The sequence below is a fragment of the Sebastes umbrosus genome, chromosome 12, assembly GCF_015220745.1.
Source record: "Sebastes umbrosus isolate fSebUmb1 chromosome 12, fSebUmb1.pri, whole genome shotgun sequence".
In the NCBI taxonomy this organism is placed as follows: Eukaryota; Metazoa; Chordata; class Actinopteri; order Perciformes; family Sebastidae; genus Sebastes; species Sebastes umbrosus.
Window position 1 is genome coordinate 22,225,345 of NC_051280.1, and position 23,719 is coordinate 22,249,063.

The 23,719-nt window shown below is 40.3% G+C and overlaps 1 protein-coding gene across 2 annotated transcripts in view; it reads left to right on the plus strand.

Moving 5' to 3' along the window:
• The window catches only part of clstn2 (calsyntenin 2), a 162,524-nt gene that overhangs the window by 105,817 nt on the left and 32,988 nt on the right, over positions 1–23,719 (plus strand). For both annotated transcript variants that reach the window (XR_005209106.1, XM_037787175.1), the window contains exons 3-9: positions 5,501–5,696; positions 8,767–8,878; positions 9,053–9,149; positions 14,945–15,094; positions 18,178–18,363; positions 19,689–19,946; positions 21,849–21,970. Coding sequence is in view for 1 of the 2 variants with exons in the window: in XM_037787175.1 (XP_037643103.1) it covers positions 5,501–5,696; positions 8,767–8,878; positions 9,053–9,149; positions 14,945–15,094; positions 18,178–18,363; positions 19,689–19,946; positions 21,849–21,970 (1,121 nt within the window). In the remaining variant the exon portion in view is untranslated. The remainder of the gene's footprint in view (positions 1–5,500; positions 5,697–8,766; positions 8,879–9,052; positions 9,150–14,944; positions 15,095–18,177; positions 18,364–19,688; positions 19,947–21,848; positions 21,971–23,719) is intronic.

Below are 23,719 nucleotides of genomic sequence, written 5' to 3' on the forward strand. Positions count from 1 at the left end.
TTTACTCTTGGCATGAAAAAAACACAGAGCAAAGCAAAAGCTGGGTAAAAAAAAAGTCTCATTAAAATCTGAGACACTGTAAGCCCTTCACCCTCAAAATAATTTTCATCTTCATCCATAGTGTTTATTTTTGGAGCTCACGGTGCATAATTTCCGGTATGTGTTTGCATGGAATTCATGTATAAGTGTGTGTACACATGCTGTATATTGTGTGTGCATGTGTTTGCGTGTGTAGTTCGGTTGTATCTGTGTGTCAGTGGGATAAAGTGTAATCCTGTGATTAATTAAACGGGAGGAACAGGGGTGAGTGTGATCTCAGCACTGAAGGCAGGAGAGTGAAGGAATCGGGGCTTAAAACCGCCTGATACTCTGTCTGCTTAGAAACTCACTTTAATCAAGGTCTTACAGCTCCCCTCACCACACACACACACGCACACAGAGTCAAATCTTAATACTGAAGCTTTTATGTCTAATGCTCTACACAGAGACAGACATACGGGCACAGACACAACAGATGGAGTCGCAACAGTATTTGATTAAGAAGAGGAATTAACATGATTGAATTTCCTGTTTCTCTGTTGAGGCTCGACTGAGAAAGAGGGCTCACTGGAGGCTTTCACTACTTTGGGAAGTCACTCCTTAAATTTTGCTGTGCTGGTCACAGAATCAGGTGATACATCACTCTGAAGAAGACAAATCTTTCCTTTTGTAGCGCGCTAATTGGTGAAGTATTAACTTGTCATTCCAGATATAAATTCCAGGCTTCATTCTTCCTAATTTGTTTCCTTTCATGTTACCCGTGGGTCACATTATTGGACAGCCTGACATGTTCTTTCATTTTCATGCTGATGATAATACACAATTGTACCTCTCCTTTTAACCCAAAGGGCTTACCGTAAGCAGCCTGTCTATTTTACATAATCGTCTTCTTGGCATCAGGGGGTAAATCGTACCAAAACCTCCAGTCGAAGACGTAGACAGCAATTTAAATCACAGGTCCTGACCCCAGTTTGTGTTTCTATGCTGTATGCTGAGTCTTGCTTGCATTTTAATGAGCATGTTAGTGTAGTTATAGTGTGGGCTTTTTTGCATCGTGTTACTAAAATCAGGTCTGTAATTTCAAAACAGTTATTCATGCTTTTGTCATTACTATAATGATTTATCTGCAGGTTGGTCATCTTCACAGTATGTCATCCACATCTTGATCGGTTTGCTGCTGCTGATATTCTTTGCCATTTGTTCACTGGTTCATTATATTTTGGTACTGATTGTGAAATTACTGATAAAGCTTGCCAGACAGAGATCTAAGATTTTGACCTGTCTTTGGCACAGGTCTGAAGAATAACCTTAACAAAGTATTTCTTTGTGCATGCTGCTGCAGTGAGGTGCTTTATTAATGGAGCAGAACCGCCTGTGTATACCAAGAGGCATATAAAAATATCTATAAAAATGGGCTTCAGGAAAATATGTAAAGCTGATTCAGCCAGTTGGACTTAGTTTGGAGATTAAATTCTTATTCTAAGCACTATATACTGTATATTGACATAGCAATTTTCCAACCCCTTTTAAAAAACAGCCATGGATATTAAAAATGAAGTGTAAGCAATTGTTAAATCCAACAAATATTAAAAAAAAACGTGTAAGAAATGTAATGCTCTGTCAACTACTGTTACTTATGGTAGGAATAGACAAATTTGTTTGGGCTCCGTGTGACAACGTGTTAGCTTGTGGAGCATCATTTTCTCATTAAATGTATTCATCTTGTCCGTTTCCATTATATTGGCAATTTAACATCCCGTGAAATACATGTTGCCTTTCAGCTTGACATTTTCTGTCGATGCAGTTTATGCCGCTCAAGCTTTCTGTGAAGTACCATCTATTTTAGATGAATGTTATTATCGAATCATTTTTTGCTGACTCCTCCACTTCGCTCTCAATCTGGCATGGCAACAGGCCAATTCCCCGAAGCAAAAATCTATGATGTTTACTTTGAAAAGCGACCCCTTTCCCTCATGACGTATAGGCCGAAAGATTAGACTTCACTTCATCCATAACACCACAACGGGGTGAAGTTATAGTGTTCCTACTGGTTGGGGCTGGGGAGAAGTGGCAGGAAAGAAAGTGTGTGTGTGAACTGAACTTTTGCTGACACAGTAGGAATCCGTCTGAAATCTCTGTCATTACCATTTACATATACATTGGCCCATCACATTCCTCCTCCTCATTTCTCTCTCTCTCTCTCTTTTTCTATTGCTCTCTCTATCATTCCTCCTCTCCCATGACTCTGTTACGTTCTCCTGTAAAATGTAATTCAGAAAAAATGAATTTGCCACAACAGATGGAGCGGAAAATGGATTTGCATCCCGACCCCAAACTGTTAAGTGGAAATACCTTTTCCTGCTCCCCACCTATAAGTCAAGGTTTGTGTGTACGAGATGCAGCAGTATATTATAATCACTGGTATTTTCAAGCCAGATTCCTCTCCCTTTGGTCCCATCTAAGACCATACTTGCTCAGTTTGTGTGTATGTGCAGGCAGGATCAAGGCCGTGCTTATCGCCTTTCTTCCATACCACCTGCTGTGTTTATTATTATATTTCTATACCTACACATCACATACCACAGCCATATCGGGGACGTTTTCATCTTGATAACAAACCTTAACCAACCTTAAAGGGACCAATAGGAGGGCCAGGCATCTTGAAAATTGGTTGGGGATCAAACCTTGAATCCCCACTGTGCTGGACAGCGTCATTATTTCACCAAGAACGGGGTGTGAAAAGTTGAATCAGGTTAAAAGGATGTCAAAGAGAGGAAATAAAAAGACTATGCGCATGACAGTGGGGTATGAAGACGAAGCGGGACAGAAGTGGAAAGAAGCCAGTGGCGAGAGGGAACTTTGTCTTTGTATTTCTCAGTGGGGTTTGAACATGCAAGCAGGATTCGCATAGCTAGGAAGCTTTTTGTTTCCGCTGCGTCCCACTATGTTGTGAGAGATATCAGCCAGCACAGGGTCGGAGCTCCGCAGCTTATTGTTCCCTGCGCAAGGAGATTTTCCAAATCCCTGAAATGAACACTCGTGCAGGGGATGAACTCCTGAGATGATTCAAGACTCAGATGTACACACACACAAACACACGTTAGACAAACACAATGCACTCGGTGTGTATGGCAGAGCACGCTGCGGACACAACAAATGTCATTTTTTGTCGAGCTGGCACAGTTTGACACATATCAGAAATTAGCTTTCTCCACACTACACCCCAGGAGCTGTGTACTGTGTTTTTGTGAGCCGCTCATGCTGACAAAAATCACTGTGTCCAGAAATGAGCCTCGGACTGAAATTTGAAGTGATAGCCGTGCTGCAGAGAAAATGTCAGCAGTGTGTATTGTTAGTTTTTTCTTCATTACCCAGAGTGTGATACAGCCTCAATTATCTGGTAGCTACTGCTGGGTTTGAGAAAATGACTTAAAGAAACAAACAAACAAAGCAAAATAAAAAAGCTTTTACAGGCAATGTCATGAAAGAAAAGTGAGTGAATGAAAAAGCCCAGTTATTGGAAATGTTTTCCATGCTCAATGTTTGTTTAAGCAGTGTCAATCTGATGTTAAGTGCAGTCTCAGACATTGGGCCCTATTTTAACGATCTATAGTGGTTTAAAGTGCATGGCGCAAGTGCATTTAGGGAGTGTCCAACTCCACTTTTGATATGCGGTGCATAATCTGGGCGCAAAGTACAGCGCAAGGGGCAAAGGGGTTGTATTTTGTCTCTTAATTAATCATAGGTGTGTTTTGGGCATAACAGGTATTAAATCAATCAGAGTGTCATCTCCCATTCCCTTTAAAAGTCAGGTGCGCCTGCACCGGGCGTATTGCTTTTTAAAAGGTGGATTCATCAAATTGGAGAAGCGAGACATTTTCTACTGAGGAAACGGATCTGCTCGTGCGTGAGGAGATGTATGTGGTGCATGGCTGGTGGACCCTCTGCCTCCGCTGTCTCCCAATCCTCTGTCCCATCAACAACTCCATTTGACTGCATATGAGCAAATGCACCGATAACCTATTTAACCAGAGCAGGCAGTTCATTATACGACAATAAGCACTAGTCTAAATATGATAAGCATGTATTGATAAATAATGAAAACTGTATTACTTTCCTGACTGGCTGAGAGGAATCCTCTGGAGATGCATTACGCACAGGCGTACAGCCGGGCACTGCTGGAGAGGTGGTGTGTAACGCGCTGATCCATCAGCCTCAAAGCGCTGCAGTTTAGGGGGAGAATAAACTTTGAAGTAGCCTAAGTCTACACTCAGCACACACAGAGAGATGATGAGAGGAGACGCCACAGAGGCATGTGGGCACCGTGATCAGAATGCCTGAGAGCCTTCCTTCATTATATCCCATTATATTCTGAATTGTCACCTGCCGCCTGAATTTAGTGGTTTCCTTAACATAAATTAAAACGATGTTCTCACGCCGACACTGTATTTAACTGAAGAGGAGGAGAAGAGCTGCTGTGCGTCCCTCTGTGTGTGTAGCAAGCAGAGTGTACGCCTGTTGTGAACCTTCCTGTAGACGCATCTTACTATCTGAATAATGCATCCTTTAATAGTAGGAGAATACTAAGCCAGTCTTTAGACCAGGTTTTTGTTTGTCAATGGCGCTATCGCTTCCTGCTGCGTCAAGATAGCAATGCTTCAACAAAGCGCCTGACCACACCTCATTTTAAGACCAAAACGCCCATGGGCGCACAGATGGGCGCAAGTCTATTTGCTACTTACACAACGTGGGCGCCGGGCGTGAAAATGACAACTGCGTCGGTCTGAAACTAGAAATGACATTTGTGCTGCGCAGTACGCCGCTTTGCGCCGGGTGTAAGATAGGGCCCTTTGTCTCTCATTGTAAATCTGATAGTTATGCCCACTGCCTCCAGTCCATATTAATCATCCTCAATGTGTGTCCATTTATGAGCCACATGCTGAGCAACATTTTCAGCCTCTGTTCGGGAACAGACATGTTGAAGCCCGTTGTGTTTCTTCTTCAGAACTCACATGATTCATTTCTCATTTCCTCTGGGATACAGATTAGGGATATTCAAGACGTCCGATTGATACACAAACTACTTTCCTCCTTAAAATTGTCCCAAAAAATATCAAAATGTGTTCAAAAGTGCTGGTACTTTAATTTTTCCCCTTGATGTTTATCTCTCCTTCTCTCTCTGAATGTCTTCACACTGGTTTTGTTTGTGTTTCTTAGTTTTAATTTGCTCCTGACTCACTAAATGACAATGGTGTATACAGTAGTTTGAAAGTGCTGCTTTCGTTTTTGGCACAAAAGGAGAATAAACAAGTTTTGGTGAGTCATTCTCACAAATTGTGCCGAATGAAGAAATCCTCTCACACAGTTCCCTGCTAAAGATAGCAAATACTCTTTATTTTATCATTGTAACTGTAAAAGCAAAACATCACATAATTAATGCATCTTTCCTTGTCTTTTTTAGGGGAGATTTGTGCCTTTAAGATCTATGGTCAGGATGCTCCATTCGAGGCAGTGGTGTTGAATCGTACATCAGGAGAGGGAGTCCTGCGGGCCAGTAGCCCTGTGGACTGTGAGAGCCAGAAAGAGTACACCTTCATAATCCAGGCATACGACTGTGGGGCTGGACCCAGCGGGGCCGACTGGAAGAAATCCCACAAGTGAGTCAACCAGTCTGTTAACGTGTTGTGGGTGTATTTAGTGAACTAGTCAAACATGTTTGTTTTTTGTGTGTTTTTCTGGCCAAACAATGGCTTTCAGTGTTCTGTCCTGGTTTACTGGTGGTGACAGACATCAGTGTAGATCTAACTTGTTTTTCTATAGCTATTTTATAAGAAGTAACTATTTGTCATACAATATGTTATTTGATCTATTTCATTTATCTATTTGTGTTCAAACATGACAGCAACATTATCCCATCTTTAATATATGTATGTCCACATTCTTATTGCACCTGGTATAGATTACAGTTTGAGCTTGACACTCATGGAAACAAATTAAATCAGCGAGATTTAATTCCACATATTGATTTGTTACACACCACTTGGGATTTTGCCTAGGGAAAGTTACACTGACAAGAAAATCCCAAGAATAAAAAATAATGTGTTTAATTTGTGTTAAGGTGATGTCAGAGAAGTTTTCCTTTTACTTTTCTGTAGCTTTACACATGTTTTGACTTCACCAACACTTCAGCCACAGACTATCTGACATGTACTTTCTTTATGCTGCCTGAAAACTCAGTTATGAAAATGGTAATTGTCAGACCCTGTATTAAAGCTGTCAAACACTGCTAATTATTATTTATCTTTGCATGATTCGCTTGTTTGGCTGTCAATGTAATTCTGATTTAAAGTGGGCGGACAAAGTAGAAAGAAACATGACATACGAACAAATATTAACTTCAAAGTTACAAAGGCAGCTGCACAAATTAGTCATATTAAGTTCTCAAAAATCCTGACAACATGTGAAAAACGGAGGAAAGCTTTTATAAGTTGAGCCTCACCAACACAATCAGAAAGACAGCAGGGTATTTATTAGACTGCATTATCCTGATGTTCTTGGTGTATTTTCTACCCTCTTTATACAAATTAATATTTGAATGACTGAAATCAAATTAAGAAAAAAATGTAATGTGATGCTCGTTCATGTTGTTGTATCATCAGTCGGCACAGCATGACTCAAATGGATCCAGACTTGCTGACAAAAGTGCAAAGAGGTCAAAAGGGATTTGTCCAGCTGTGGTTTCAAGACTCTGCTACATAGAGGACTGGGTTGCAGTGTGCATTGGACATTGTGTTTTCTGAATGCTTTGTCTTAGGCAAAGACTACAACTATATCTCTCATTATATATACTATACAATAGGTAATAATATAAGTTAGGTGTTTATTACTTTGCGCTGGGGGTAAGATAGACCTCCGGCTGAGAGATAGACCTCTCAGCCGGTCCGAGCCCCTCGTGAGTTGCATCGGAAAGTAATACAGTTTTCAATATTTATCAATACATGTTTATCATATTTAAACTAGTGCTTATTATCATATAATGAATTTTGCACCCCCTGCACCGGTAAAATAGGTTATCGGTGCATTTGCTGTCAAATGGAGTTGTTGATGGGACAGAGGATTGGGAGACAGCAGAGGCAGAGGGTCCACCGGCCATACACAACATACATCTGCTCGCATGCTTCCACTTTGCACACGAGCAGATCCGTTTCCTCAGCAGAAAACCGCTCGCTTCTCCAATTAGCCGAATCCGCCTTTTAAATATCAATGCGCCAATATGGAGGCGCAGGCGCACTTTTTAAGGGAATGGGAGATGACGCTCTGATTGGTTTAATTCCTGTTACACCTAAAACACACCTATGATTAATTAAGAGACTAAATACAACCCCTTTGCCCCTTGCGCCTTACTTTGCGCCCCGATTATGCTCCGCTTAACTAGCAAAAGTGGAGTTGGACACTCCCTAAATGCATGTGCGCCATGCATTTTAGACCATGCACTATAGATTGTTAAAATGTGTCCCTTAAACTTTTATACTCACAGCTCAAAGTTCTGAAGAAAAATACCTTCAAACTATAATTAGATATTGTCCTTGCTGTTTCTACGTTCTTTTCTTTCTTTCTTTATTTTCTCTTTTCCCCAAGATCTCTCAGTACGGCAGCAGTGACAGCTGAGACTTGCAGTTCTGCTCTCAGGATATGTCCCCCTAATGGCCCATCAATACTATGTGTGTGCGGCAGTGCTATGTGACTGAGATTGACAGACAGGCAGAATGGCACGGACAGCAGCAAATCAAACCCTCTGGTCCTTCAGTCAGAGACAAGGAGCTGCGAAAATAAGCTGCTGCAGGCTCGGTACTAAAAGGAGGAAGAGAGATAAATTTATCAGCTCAGGGATCTGTGATGAATTTCACCAGTAGATGATGAATGACACACAGTGTACGTGTGTGCGTGTGTGTGCGTGTGTGTGTGCGTGTGACATTATCACGGCATGACATTCTAAATAGGCCTCATTAAGCTAATGTCATTAATTAGCCAGGTGTGCTTCTTCAGATACACCGCGAGTTGTTGTCAGCGAAGGTCAACTGCTGAAGAAAATTTTATATGATCATATGATACGATATGATCTGAATTATTGCTTTATTTACATACTTTAAGTGCACACATGTTATCAGAGTGCATAGTTAATAATAGCAGCAGATGAGATTGTGTATTTCTGCGTGTGTTTGCATCAGACTAAGAGGGAAAGAGAAAAACTAGAAGCTTGAAAAACTATCTGGCTTCGCAGGATCTGCTGTGGATGAGCCCGTGTCAGTAGACAAGCCTGTTAAATAAAAGTTCAATTGACATCAGATGATAATTGGAACCCATTTCGTGAAGAAATACCGATAAACAAGACCTTATGGGAGCTACCTTTTAATCTACTCCTGTTTTTCAGGAATAAATCTATTTTCCCTATAAGCAAAGAACTGTTTTCCTCTCACTCTCCTCTGCGTTCAACTACTGTTCTTAAGATAAACCGGGAAATACTTCAGACCTAAACTAATTTGAATCATCTCTAATGACTTAATGAGATTTTTTCCTTCTCTCCCCTCTCCCCTCCTTCATCCATCACTTCTTTTCCTGTGTCCTTTATTTTCCTTTTCCCCATCAATCATTTCCACTCTACTTTCTTTGCATCCTTCCTGCTGTGCTCCCTCCCTATTTCTTTCTTCCATCCCTTCTTCCACTCAGGGCGGTGGTTCACATCCAGGTGGATGACGTCAATGAGTTCTGCCCCGTGTTTCGGGAGCCACTTTACAAGGCGTCGGTAACAGAGGGCAAAATCTACGACAGCATTTTGCAGGTATTTACATATATTTTAGCATTATTTAGTTTGCTCTGTTACATTTTGCCTCATTGTTTTATTGTTAAAATCAACCTTAAGATGGTTTAATAAGCCACAAAAAAATCATTCGGTTAAAAATTCGGGATATTGTGATAGTCTTAGTGTTGTTGAAAATCTTTTATATTGTTGCAGGTGGAAGCTTGGGACCAAGACTGTTCACCACAGTACAGCCAGATCTGCAACTATGAGATTGTCACTGCAGGGACGCCGTTTGCCATAGACCGCAATGGTAAGTGTGCGTCTGTGCGTGCGTCTGTGCGTGCGTGCGTGCGTGCGTGCGTGCGTGCGTGCGTGCGTGTGTGTGTGAATCTGGCTTGGCTGAATGAAAGACTGGGCCATAGTTATAAACACTGATGTGATTAGGTGTGAAGTATGTGTCTGGGAGAGAGGGAGAAGCCAAGATAGCACAGCGAGAGTCAGTTTGCCTGCCTGGAGGCTTTATTTTTGGTAAGTTTTTATTAAATTGGATTACTTTGAAAGGCCATTATTTGTGTGACACACGCACACACACATACAATTGTACAGCAGGTCATCTGTAAGACTGAACTTTGAACCGCTGGTTTTAAGCCAACATGAAAACAAAACTAAATTTGTACAGCAACAGCTGCCAAATGGACCTCGTGGTGAGATTTGCTTTCTCAACTGAAACAAAATAGGGTGAAGGCTGTTGTTTTACGGATCATTTACTTTTACGTTTGGGTTAAAACAGCACAAACAGAATGGCAAATGTCTCCATGAAAGCAAAAATCCATTATTCGGCTAAATTTCTGTGTTCTCGCTATGGTCTCAGTCATCTGAACCTCGTATGAACATGAACGAGTCTCTACTAAAGATGGATGTAATAGACCAATGCTGAATCGACTGCATCTACAGAGAAATTTTGGTGCAAACAGTGAATAGAAACCAACTTTGTGTTAAGGAATGATACCATTGAGGATTAGTTTTGTAAGAGCTGGCAGATGAAAGATTTTGTTAATCAAACTGCTTTAAAAATTTGAAAACTATTTTAGTCTCTATATACAGTTGGCACCGCACCAGTCTTCTTTATGAACAACAGATGAATGTGAATCCACCTCTAGAATTACAGAATGAAAGGAAAAAGCAAGCAGACAACTGTGGCTGATTCCACTTTTTATTGCAATAAGATCCGTGAAGGAGCCTTTTCATCAGCGCGTAGCTCAAAAGTTACTCGACAGCTTCTTCTTTTATTTTTTGTTTTCTTTTGTTCGTTTGTGGCTTTACACCAGTCCTTGTCAACTGCTGGAGAGTCTTTTATTTCTGATTGAGAGCTATTCTGAGCATATCTGCCTATATACGATTTCAGCTTTGGGAATTGCGCTGCCTTCTCCCTGAGCTTCCACATCCACACTTTTCTGATCTGAGTGCAGCGTAATTCAAACTGAGGAGCGACTGGAGGGCTTTGTGTGTGCGTATGTTGAATTCTACCAATAGATCAGACAGAAGCACACATCGTTTTCTTAACTGTGTCTCTTTCTTTCTATCTCCGGGTCATATTTATTATTTTTCTCACTGTATTTTACAGTAGGCTGGTTCATTTGATTTGATCTCCTCCCAGGCACAATAATATTGTTAGGGAGAAACTCAGAGACACAGGGCATTGTTTAGACCTGCTTTATAGAACAAAGTCATTTTGTGCACTGAGGGAAGCGCAAGATAAAAAACAGGAGTAAATAAGCTGTACTGCAGTATAATATGTATCTCTGATTCTAGATATCAAGTCAATTGACAAAAAGACAATGAATTAAGAATGTATGAATTCAGAAACACTACCTTTGTTTAGGAAAACAAACAAAAAAACTGTGAACCAGGGTTCAGATGAGGTTGTTTGCGCACTCAGATTGAGCCCTGGTAAAACATCTCTTTGCTATGATGTTTGCCTACATCCAGATTAGTTTAAAATCAGCCATATACAATACATGCAGGGTTGATCATATTGGTAAAATAAGATAATTTCGCTTTTTATTCTCTTGGATTGCTGACATTGGTGTAATTGCAACAGAGTTTGCTACCCGTTTTAGACACACCTGCCATTCAGGATGCCAAGTGGGAGATTCATTATCACACATACAGTACTCTGCATATTTACCACAAAGAGGGTAATGTGAGCAGCTCAACATTTTTGGAACATAATACTTTGTTAAAGGTACAGTGTGTAGGATTCGGTGGCAGCTAGCAGCGCTCAGTCCTCCCTTTCCAAGACTGGGGTAACATGAGCCGCTGAGTGCAAAACAGTGGTCACGCCATTCACTTCGCTCAGAGGCCATCCTTACCATGATAACACCACTTTAGGAGGCAACGGAAATCAGACGGCGGGTGGTGGTACCACAGCTTTGCACTCCGTGGCTCACGTTACTGCGGTTTCACATGCGTGTCGGAGAACTAGGGTGGCCTTCAGGTAACATAAAAACATGAAAGGCTCTCTCTAGAGCCACTGTTTGGTTTGTCCATTCTGTGCTACTGTAGAAACATGGCAGAGCAACATGGCGGACTCCGTGAAGAAGACCCGCTCTCTATGTAGATATGAAGGGCTCATTCTAAGCTAACGAAAACACGATTCTTAGTTTCAGGTGATTATACACTAATGAAAACATAGTTATGAATATTATATTCCATTTCTGCTAATAGATCCCACGAAATATCACACACTGTTCCTTTAAGACCGTAGTGACTACAGATATACTTCATCAGCTGCATTTTTGTGTAGATTTTTCTGTTTTACCTTTTTGTGACGTTAGTGAATGTGGTTTGTATCCCCAGTACTAGTAACCAGTGTTCTCTGTTCTCACTGTAGACAAAAATTCATCAGGGTTCATTTTCAAACTTTGGAAATCTCCCTCCAGAGCCACAGAGGTCATTATGCAACTTTTTTCACAAGCAGAGTAGTACTCCACTCTTCATGTGTCCCTTTAATAACTATCAGGAGATTTAGAAAATGCTAAATCCAGATGGGCACCATAGATCCCCAGAGAGGATGATGCCTGCTAATGAACCAAGAAGAGTAAAATGTCTTTTTAAATGGAAATATCACCTTACTTGTTGAAAAAGTGGCATGTGGTTGAAAGCCAGTACCCTAACTGTTACTGTTGTTCACACCAGCTGTGGATCAAATAGTCACTGTAAGAGATGTTTGTCTGACTCTGACCTCGTCACCTTTCATCGTATGACATTTCAAGATCTGCTCTTCTCTTTTCTGTACTGCTGTGCTCTGAACAGATTCCTTCTGTGCACCTTCTCTCTTCTGGCCTCCCCTCTTCCTCTCTCTTTTCATCTCTTCTGCTCTCCTCTCCGACAGCAATCAGAGTGACAGCCAAGCCTCCAGATGCAAACAACAAAAATAGCTTCAGTTGTCCTCATAGGTCTGGAGACAGACTGTGAATGACTGATGCAAAAAAAATCTTTGACAAACTAAGAATATTTCATTGCTTTGAAGCCTGCTGTTTATCTTGAGGAACATCTGTATCCGTCTCACATATAAATAATGTGTTTAATCATCAACTAGAAATATTTTAGTCCTGGTTTCTTTCTGCTCTGATGTTCTTCGAGATGTACAGCAACAGCAACTCGCTCTGTAGTTGTCATTGTGGGACACAGCAATAAAGACTCTATGAACCTCACTGCTACATTGTTAACAATTAGCTCAGTCAGTAAAACATACTGTTGGATTGTTGCAACCAGTCTTCCTGGTGAACCAATTCAGCCCTAATATTTTTACATGCTCGCTGTTCTCCTCAAAACACGTGGATCTACACACATTTACAGTTTTCATAACTGCTTATATTATTATTATTATACACATTTACTATAATCATACTGCAAGTTTCCAAAACAGTAAACACTTAAACCCACACATCTCTCACTTTAAACACAACATGAAACACAGCCTGAAATATATTTTTTTTAATCTCAATTCATTCTGATTAGAGAAATACAAAATATTTCACTACTATAAAAATTAATGAATCAGTTACTGCAATCTTTTGCCTTTAAAAACAGCAAAGAGCTGCAGCTTAATTCCAAAACATGCTTGACAAAGCTTGTGTCTAAAGCCCTATTCGCACAGGACTAGTATTACCTGGGGACCTCTAGTCATTTGTATTAATTCTGTGATCTTAATCCTGTGCGAATCTGCCATGTCTGTAATTTGTCAAGTAAAAATTTCACCACAAATGACCTACCATATTTCGGCAAACACAGAGGTCATGTGAGGATATTAGTTCCATGCAAATCGGCATCCTGTAATTTGGGGTTGTATGCAAGGTTTTTAGTTTTCTCCATTTAAATTTTTTTTTTCTCGGACGAGAAATATGGAGGCCGCGTTGGCAATAATATATGAAAGTTTTGACGGCTCATCTCGCTACACAGTATGGAGACTCATTTGCACGTGCACCGGAGCAAGAGTGAATATTACGTAAATAGGCCTATATAATATTCTATAACAATAAATATAAATATTGTAAAGTATAACAACCTTAATATAATCGGATGTTACGCAGAGCCTCAACATCATATCCAGGATCAGTGAATTGGAGTAAAATATGATGATACAATGATCTTGAATAGTTAAGGTTAGGCAATGATCTTGAATAGTTAAGGTTAGAATAGGTCGTCGGGCAGCGAGTCTCGCAATAATTTTTGCACGACCCTTTTGTCGTGCAAATGCGCCACACGAACCACAGATGTAGGGGGGTCATTTCTAAATCACATGAGTTTCCCCTGGTAATACTAGTCCTGTGCAAAAAGGGCTTAAGGCATCCAATTTATAAAATGTCAGGTGATCAATGAAATATACTGGAGTCCCTCTCTCTCTCTCTCTCTCTCTCTCTCTCTCTCTCTCTCTCTCTCTCTCTCTCTCTCTCTCTCTCTCTCTCTGTCTCTCTGTCTTTCTGTCTGTGCTTGTTTGTGTGTATTTTCTACTTCTGAAAAATATCCAACCAGAAGCTTGGTGGCCACAGTTGAGTAGACCTCACTCCACCTGGGGCCGCTCTCTTGAAACAAGATTAGTGGGCTACTGTACCTTATCTCAAACTTTGGGCTCAACTGGTCTCATAAAACAAACTCACATGCCCGTAGTATTCTCTGCTGCAAAGCTTACCTGCTCTACCGAGTTCACATCTGTAAACAGCCTACAGTACAAACTAACTACTCTCTGGACAAATGAAGTCACCATCCCTTCAGGATCTCAATGTGGACAAAAGTTTGGCTTTCACAATATTTTTGTGTGATTCCAGAGCAAAAATATTCAACAAAAGCTAGTAGTTCACTAAATATGGGCCCCTGCTAGGTAGCAAATACAGTTTTGCACAGTGTTAACACAGTGCTTTTGTCACACATACAAACATTCTTCTCTTGGAGATATTTATTGATGCATTTATGATATTTTGTAGTTTTTCCTCAGTAATCCTCAATAAGCATTATAACGCTCTATATACTGCTCACAGGGACTTCAATCATTGTAACATTTCCTTCATATGCAAGACCACAAAAATTACTTAAATAGTAGTATATCACAGTATGCTACTTAACATGCCAAAAAAAAAACATTTCAAAATATCACATCCCTTAGATGAAAGCACAGTCATACAGGAGAGAGAAATGACAAAAGCCTCTACAGAGCAGAGCAGAGATGTTGATGACGTTAACAATCTAGAAATTCAATTAAAAAAACACTTTATTTATCTTTTTAGGTACAGGTAGGTGGCATCTCCTTTTTCTCATACTATTCTGTCACCCTGGTGACAGATAATCCATCATTGTTATTTTACATTGACATGTTACAAAGAGGCTTAGATATTCAAATGCAATACAAGGTTACTGGACCTTGAGTTTCTAGTAAAAGGCTTCAATAAGTACAAAGAGTTATGTTTGTTTTCACAGAGCGGTTTCTTTAATGCAAAGTCATATTCACTTATTGCTCAGTGGAAAGTGTTTCCTGCTTTATTATTGTCAAACGAGCATAACAGTTTCCAATGAATTATATTTCCTCTTTGTTTTTGTGTCCTTTAGGAAACATCAGAAACACAGAGCGGCTGAGCTATGACAAGCAGCAGAGCTACAAGATTATGGTGACGGCCTTTGACTGTGGTCAGAAGAGAGCGAAGGAGGATGTGGCTGTGCATATTGATGTCAAGCCTGTCTGCAAACCCGGATGGCAAGGTCAGAGATAAAGAAACAGCCACTGAAATACTTTCAAAAATGCCTTAATTTACCTTGTAATCATTAACGGAAATGTACTTATTACTATGCTGGTATAAAGTGCACTAGCATATTGTTTAAACATACTTAATGTGAAGCAATGCCTTTGAAAATTGAGGCAGACGGTGCAGATTTTTAGCATATCCTTCCTCCTGAGGGAATTCTATCTCATTTTAGAATGAAGGTCTCTCGAGGAAATCAGAAGACCTGACAGAAACCTCCAGAGGGAAAGTTGACTGGAGTGTGTGTATGTGTGTGTGTCTTTTTCCTCCTTTAACATGCTAGCAGCTTGGCTGGCATTCGAGCCAGCCCGTCTCCCCTGCTGCTTCACCTGTCAGCGCTGACAGCATCTCAGGAGTCAAGCTCACACAGGAATGAAAGAGGAAGACAGAGAAAGATAAGAGGGGAGAGGGGAAAAGGAGGAAGAAAGAGATAGAGAAAGAGCCCAAATGAACTCAGGGGAGGAAAGAGAGAAATGAAGAAGTGAAGATTTTTGCAGTCTTCAAAAAACACGTGACCAAAGAGAGCACTTACTGAAAATGACGTGAATGTCAGTTGTTTAGGCTTTAGGGACACTCATTGAGGGAAATGTCAGTGCACATCCAGAGGGGTAAAGGTGCAGAGAGAGAGAGAGAGAGAGAGAAAGTTGTCTGAAATGGCATTCAACTTTATGTAAATGCCATCTTCATGTACACCAGAGCTCTGAGGGGCCACTGATTTTAGCACAGTGGGCCTAAAAGAGAAAGATTTTAAGTGCAGTTTTTGATCCAAAACACACAGATTTACAGAAAATCAAACAAACAAAATACCAGCTGGATCTTCTATACTATATTACTACTATATACTACTACTATACATGGATTTTTGATATCCGGATGGTAGTACGGGGTTATCGACTCGCAGCATTTGAATCACAAAGGAACACTTCCTATCATACCCTGCTAACATCCTCATCAATGTTGCATGATTCTTTGCGATTTGGCTCATAAAAGAGGCTTCACTGCATAATCCTGTTGTAAAACCATTAACCCATAGTAGCTTAAAGCCATGAATAAAACATAATGCAATTATGCATTCAAACATCAAGTCTTTTGTACACAACCTTATTTATCGTCTGCGTGTAAAGGTCAGCAGTGCCTCTGCAGCTCTGTTTTTGAAGAAGGCTCCCCGGCATAAATAGAGGCTAAATACGTCTCACTCCACCTCACCTCTCACTCCTCCACGCCTACCTGATCGCAGTTCGTTTCTCTTTTTGTCTCCGGAGATTTGATATCATATTCTGCAGGCTTTGATAGCGCTGCCAGATGTCCACCTACACACACACACACACAGGCATGTGCACACACACATTCCTGTACACAATTATGCTGTGAATCCCTTTCACCAACGCGATCCAGAGATTCTTCTACATTGAGAATAGATATAACACCTGGGTAATGAAAGTATAACACCTGGCAACAGGACTGACAGTTACAAGGAGGTCAGCGCCTCTTTCTACCAAGCCTGTCATGTTACCGGCCCTTTCTGTCTCCTTTTGACTCGACACAGGGCAAGAATTCACTAAGAAAATCCCAAGGCTGTGTGGCTACCTTTCCTCCTTTCAAGACTCACATGCTCATTATGATACCACCTCCAGTAGAACATTAACATACTTTCTGTGGACAGCTCTCATAACAGAAAATACAACAATGTTAGCAACAAGAAGGTTCTTCTGTTAACAGTGTTTAAAAATATATGCTTTTGTTTGCTATGTTTATCACTTGAAATACAAGTGCACATATACAGTATATACAATCTATGATTAACTCGGGCTGTTAAAATCTGCCACAACTGACATTTGAATACTCGTTCCAAAAAAACACATCTATGATAACATCTATTTTTGCACATTAAAGCATGTATGTCCAACCCACCGTGTCCTAACTGTCCACGAGCCACGCAGCCCGATGTTTTGAGTTGAACTTTTGTCGGACACTCTGTTTGTATTTATTCTGTCGCTCGCTTTGAAAGCGCAGCAATGGACAAGGAAAGGCTGATTCGTGAAGTTGGCTGGAGGGAGATCACCAGGGAGCTGAAAGTTTCCTACTTGCTGTTTGCCATATTGTATGTCATTTAGAGTAAATATCACAATATGTATTTTCTTTAGAATTTACAAACGTCAGAAGATAGTAAGTAGGCTACTCACCCATCTTTTAAAGGGTTAGGTTTCCGGTAGTGCTGCTTTTTTTACACGATCAAATATTAATTTTCGTATTTGAATATCTGTTTCATTACTATTCGAATATATATCTGAATTTAGAATATTCGTGATCACGTAAAATTTTAATTGTATGTTGCTCTGACAGAGTTTCTTGTTTTCTCAATTTTAATATGTGTAAAACAGAACATCTGTAAAATATGAGGCTAATACTGAACCTTCAAAATTAAAAAAAAAAAAAAAGGCGCCCTAGTGACTAGTAACTAGTAACTCATGGCTGCCGCTCTGCTCAGCGTTTACAGCTGGTAATGCCGTCCCGACCAACAGTGCCGCTGCGGAAGCGTAGCACCCCCCTCCGGTTCCCCCCCAGGTTAACACTTCGTTAACGCTCTGTCGGCACTGTGTCCGTTGTTTTTACTGTTAGCGCTGTTAGCACCATTAGCTGCTAGCACCATTAGCTGCTAGCCGCTGGCTCAGCAGGCATCATGTTGAGAGCCGTGTGGAGCCAATAGATACAGTATGCTCCCAATCTTGCATTTAGTACCTTTAAGTGAAATGTTCGAAAGCACTAACAGGAATATGAGATCTCAGACCAGCTATCTAATTTTTGAGAGGGGAGACTGATATGGACCAGTCATCAGGTGTCATTTCACATATAGTAACAATGACATGATGTGTAATCTATTTCTTATGTAATATGAAAAGTGATTTAATTGAAAAACTAGAAACATCAACCATTGTTTACTGTGTGACACCAGGTTACCTGTAATTGCAACGTGTAACACCACTGACATGACTGGATGAAATATTTACTCTAAAAAAACTAAACACATTTTGACCCATAAAGGTTGGAACAAGCGGGTGGACTATGAGCCAGGGACTGGAAGCCGGCAGCTGTTTCCCAAGATGCATTTGGAAACGTGTGGAGGTCCTCTGTCTGGCGTGAAGGCGATGGTAGAGCTACAGACCAATCACATCGGGAAAGGTTGCGATCGGGAAACATACTCTGAGAAGTCTCTGCAAAAACTCTGTGGTAAGTAGAGAGAAAGAAGAAAAAGAGAGAAGAGAAATTTGTTTAAGAAGTAGAAGTTCCATGAAATGCCTTGTTGAAATAGTGAAGAGCTATTTAAGAGTTTAAGACTATGAGAGAGCAAAGGGTCGTAATAATAATGACAGGCAAGGAAAAATTTAATTCAAAGATGAAATTACCTCTTGACATCCTAGCCTCTGCAGTATATTAATATGCCAATTTCCGGTGTGCCATTTCAATGCAGGAGAATAATTTGAAATAATTGTTTTATTATCAAATTTCCAAACGTCATTCCAACCTGTGACGTGTTCATTTTTGCTCCCCATGGCTTTGCACTGTAATATACAGAATATAGTACTGTGTATTACACTGTACAAACAGAATATTAGAAATATTCTTTTTTTATTAGAAAAAAACTATTTTGTGTTGTGCACGATGATAATTTTTAACATGGTTTCCTTTTTGACACTTAATTACATCTCATCATTATTAAACTTCTCTAAAAAAGACCAATATGTCAGGTCACATAATCGGGAATTACAGATAACAGTAAGCTGTTGAATAAACTTTGTCTTGTAAATCAATGATTTGCCCTCAAAACGTGTTGAATTTGGCATATTATTATTTTTGACTGTAGACTGTAAGAAAGAAGTGGACGTAGTCACAGTGACGTCCCCCATTGGTTTGTGGACTGCCATTTTGAAGCCTCTAGTTCGGCCTCTTTCGCCATAATGTTTTTTGGCCGACAACATGTTGTTTTTTTTGCAACCAGTAGTGACACAACAGGATGTAGCTAAGTACAACTAATCGCTGAATAAGACATTTTTAGGCGACCAAAAAGGTTATAATTAACTTTCATGAACTGAAAACACATTGTGAAAGGGTTAAAGTTCTAAGACGAAAAAACAGACAGCGCCGTGGTAGTGACCTGTCAATCACAAGGTAGCCACGCCCTAAAGCATACCCTGCTTTATGGTCTATTTGATTTTGAATTGAGTACATGATGCATGTTGGCAACAGTAAGTTTCATGTAAGAAGATTCTGTTAGTAGCCATGGCTATGCGACATGAGCCATAACAAATGGCCAGTAATATCAGATTACGACAGATATATTCACCACTTCTAAACTGATTCACAGAGTTATATTTGTTTAATCCAGGATTCTCACATACACAAACAATATTAGGTCATGAACCGATGTATGCTGACTTCTGCTACTCTGAGAGATCACATAGGAAAAAGAAAGCTCTGGAAAAGCAGTTTCTCTGCAGGTTGATTCTCTGTGCAGCCGTCCTGACAGTCTCGTATCTTGTGATTGGCACATCCAGGTGCAGCATCAGGCAGCACCGACCTCCTCCCTGCCCCCAGCCCTTCCACAAACTGGACGGCGTCTCTGCTGACTGACAGCGGCCGCGACAGTGACCTCATCTACAGATTCGACGGACATCAGGCCGCTAATGTTCCAGATCATGTTGTGCCCCAAAACCTGACAGACCAGTTCACCATAGCAACATGGATGAAACACGGGCCCAGTCCAGGACTCAGAGCTGAGAAGGAGACCTTGCTGTGTAACTCTGACAAGACTGGTGAGGAAACAACTTCACACGTGCACACTGTTAAGATGTAAAGAGAGTTCAAATTTGACCAACTTGAACAAAAAGTATTATTATATTTTAGAAACATTTATGCTACTTTAGAAGTACTGGAAACTACTTTTTTCTTCTTCTTCTTACGTCCCATTTTACACTTTGATTTCCTAGTGTCCTCAGCATTAGAAACATACTACGAACATAATGTAATCCAAAGCATCCTTCTAAAAAATAACAACACAATTAAGCCAAGACTGAAGCCCACAATGGCAAATGTTCTTTGAAACTTTAAACTTTTCCCCCCACTGCATATCTGAACTGAGCTGTGTGAACTGTGTAATTGAGCAAGCCATCTGCACATTGCACGCTCTCACAGTGGTCTCACAGATGGCTTATTAGTCTACGAAATGTGTAGTCTGATCTTGTAATGCAAAACTGCAGACTGGTTCGTGTTAAACCATCAGAATCTTATAAACCCTTTTTTTTCCATTTGCAACTTTTGGCGTGAGGATGTGAATGGTACCAGAAGGCTCAATGTGAGGGCCAGATCACCAATACTCATGTATTGTAGCCCGTCATTCGACCGGCTGAGCCTGGTGATATCAAGGATGGGACAAAAGATAGGGACAAAATAACTATTATGATCATTAGTTACATCTTGATATCAACATGGCAGTATAATTATCAAATTACCCTTTATCAGAAGGTCAAAACTTATACTTACATTCTTCAATCTGAGATTTTCATCCTTTATTTTTTGTTTAATATTAGTATTCAAGAGTTCACACTGGTGCTGTGTATTGGCAAGAATCTGGCGATAGGATACGTATCATGATACAGGGGTTACGGTTCAATATATTGCGATATATTGTGATACAGTAAGCAAGGCGATATATTGCAATTTTTTTAAATCTAATTTTAGGAAAACTTTCAGTATAAAGAACACACCACCATATGCATAAAAAAGTTTACTTTTTTATGCGATCAGAACAGAAGGATCGGCATTTGCATTTATCACAGCCCCTGTAACATCCAACATCATAGCACTACTTTGAGGGGGCACATAAACTGAGCATGTAAACTATTAATTAAAAAATTTGACAGTGTTTTTGAGAATCACTACAGTATACAAAACATGATATTGTGATACTCAATATTTTTGATATTTTCTTACACCCCTAGTTCACACTGTGACAGATTTTTGCTAAATTAGATGTACTATCGAGACATCTAATTTCTTTTTTCACATATTAGAATTGCTTAATAGTGGTGAAAGCTCTGTAATAACTTTTTTTTTTACAAACTGAATGATCTTAATTGACATTATTGCTATGACGTTTTAAAATGCAGTTAAATGCGAAGGGAGCATTTCCGTTTCCATTTTAGAAACTCTAAAGTCAAGAAAGACGAGCAACGGCTCATCACTGTGGAGTTGTATTTAGAAGAAAATCTGTTGCACAGCCCACACCTCATCCCACCTCGAGCTGATTCAGTGTATTATAAAAGCAGAACAAGTGGGACTCACCTTTCATTTCATTGCCATCTTACACAGACACCAGTTGATAATGAAAAAAAAATAGACATACCCACAGCATGCACTCTGTGACCACACTTTCGGGCATGCTGACAGCGATGTTTTGATGTGGCGAACCAATCTGAGGTAGCTGAAAAGAGTTTATTCTTACAACCGTGCTGTAATGTGTGACATGTTTTCGATGGTCCCAGAAAGAAATCAATAAGAAGACCTTAAGGAGCAGGTGCATCAGTTTATTGTCCTCGAAGTAGAGGGCATAATTGTGTTGTTTCATACACTGCATAATGTAGGAATATTATGTTTAACTGTGTGCATGCATTTGTGCATTTGTGTGACCGTGCATGTTTGTGGTCTCCCCGTTGCAGAAATGAACCGCCACCATTACTCTCTGTATGTCCACAACTGCCGCCTGGTGTTCCTACTCAGAAGAGATTTCACTCAGGTCGACACTTTCAGACCTGCCGAGTTCCACTGGAAACTGGAGCAGGTGAGGAGTGTGTGTGTGTGTGTGTGTGTGTGTGTGTGTGTGTGTGTGTGTGTGTGTGTGTGTGTGTGTGTGTGTGTGTGTGTGTGTGTGTGTGTGTGTGTGTGTGTGTGTGTGTGTGTGTGTGTGTGTGTGTGTGTGTGTGTGTGTGTGTGTGTGTGTGTGTGTGTGTGTGTGTGTGTGAGTGCGTGCGTGCGTGCGTGCGAGCATAGATTCAGGGTGATTTTCTACAGCAGGTGAAGGGCTATCATTATTTGTGTAGTGAAAGGAGAGGCTCTCCATTGTAATTACCGGAGGCCCTCCATCACTTTCTTCTGCCCGCTGCAGGAGATAAGAGGGTAGAAGACACTGTTATCCTATGCACATACACACATACACACACACATAGACACAAACATAGACCCAAAGTGGAAAGTCTGTTTAGTTTTGGGTAATGGCTCAGCCAGCAGCAGATCTCTATTATCTGTCATGCTTCTGGAGAGTTGTTGAACTAATTTGCAGTTTACTGTTTCAGTCCTTTGAAAGGAAGAAAAATGCACCTCATGAAGTTGCTTCAGCTAGAAATATGCATACAATAATATTTCTCTCTGAATGTTGTTTTTCTTACTGTAATTATCCTGCAGATGTACACAATGATACTGTAAATAACCTCTGCATTTCACAACACATTATGCACAGCAGGCAGGTATTATATCGGAACATAAAGATAAAAAGTTTTGGTCCTCAATGTGACATCTGTTTTAGCCCCCTCCCTTGAAGACATTACAATGCAGGGTGAGACCAGTGACTGTGGAGCTGAAAGTCTTGCTCAAGGACACCTCAGTGAGGTGGACGCTTGAATGAGAATCACTCGGCTGAAGGGCGTCTAGTCACTCTAGCTCACCAGGCTCTCGCTGAGTAGAGAAAACCCTACTTTAAAAAGAAAAGAAAATCCTCGCAGTTAAAATGATTTCCTTGGGAATCTCCCCTTTCCACAGACTCTCCCCAGCTCACTAATAATGGATGGTAGATGTGAATCTAATCTAATCGTTTACCCCTGGGACACAGCATGTGTACAACTCATACTGAAATCATTAGAAGATGCTTTATAATTACAGCAAGCTCACTAAGCAGATTATAAGAGATTTGTATTCGGGTCTTTCTGTGTATGTGTGCACATGGCTATGTGACCATGCGTCAGCATGTGTGTCTACTCAGATGACTAGTTTTATTTATTTATTTATTTATTTATTTGTCCTTTTTTTCTTTTTTGGCCCGCCACCACCTTCCTTCGGAGGACTAAATTTACTTTGTTTTCATTCTTTTTCAAATTAATAACCAATGAATGAAAAGAAAGTGTTAATACTAATGATAGTCATAATCTTCGTCAAACCATATTGCTTAAAGAAAAAGAAAAAGGCAGGGGCAAATAAGCTGACAACAACAACTTCAAAATCATTCAAGAGTGGACATGGACACATGTATGTAAACAGACTAATATTAGAAATAACAGAAAACAAGGTGCTGACAGACACAGAACAGAGACTTAAAGAATAAAGCCCTACTTTAATTTTGAATTTATCCAATTTATTGCATTTTTTCATCTTGCACTGAAAAATTTCACCCAAGGCTCAGGTTTCTTGTGTTATGCAGTCAATCCTTGTGCGCATGCAAACATCCCAATTTCCTTGCCATCTGTGCTGGTGTGTGCCTTCCAACCAGGTGGTTGTTTGTTCTCGGTCAAAGGTAGATTGAAAAGTGTTTTTCTCAGTC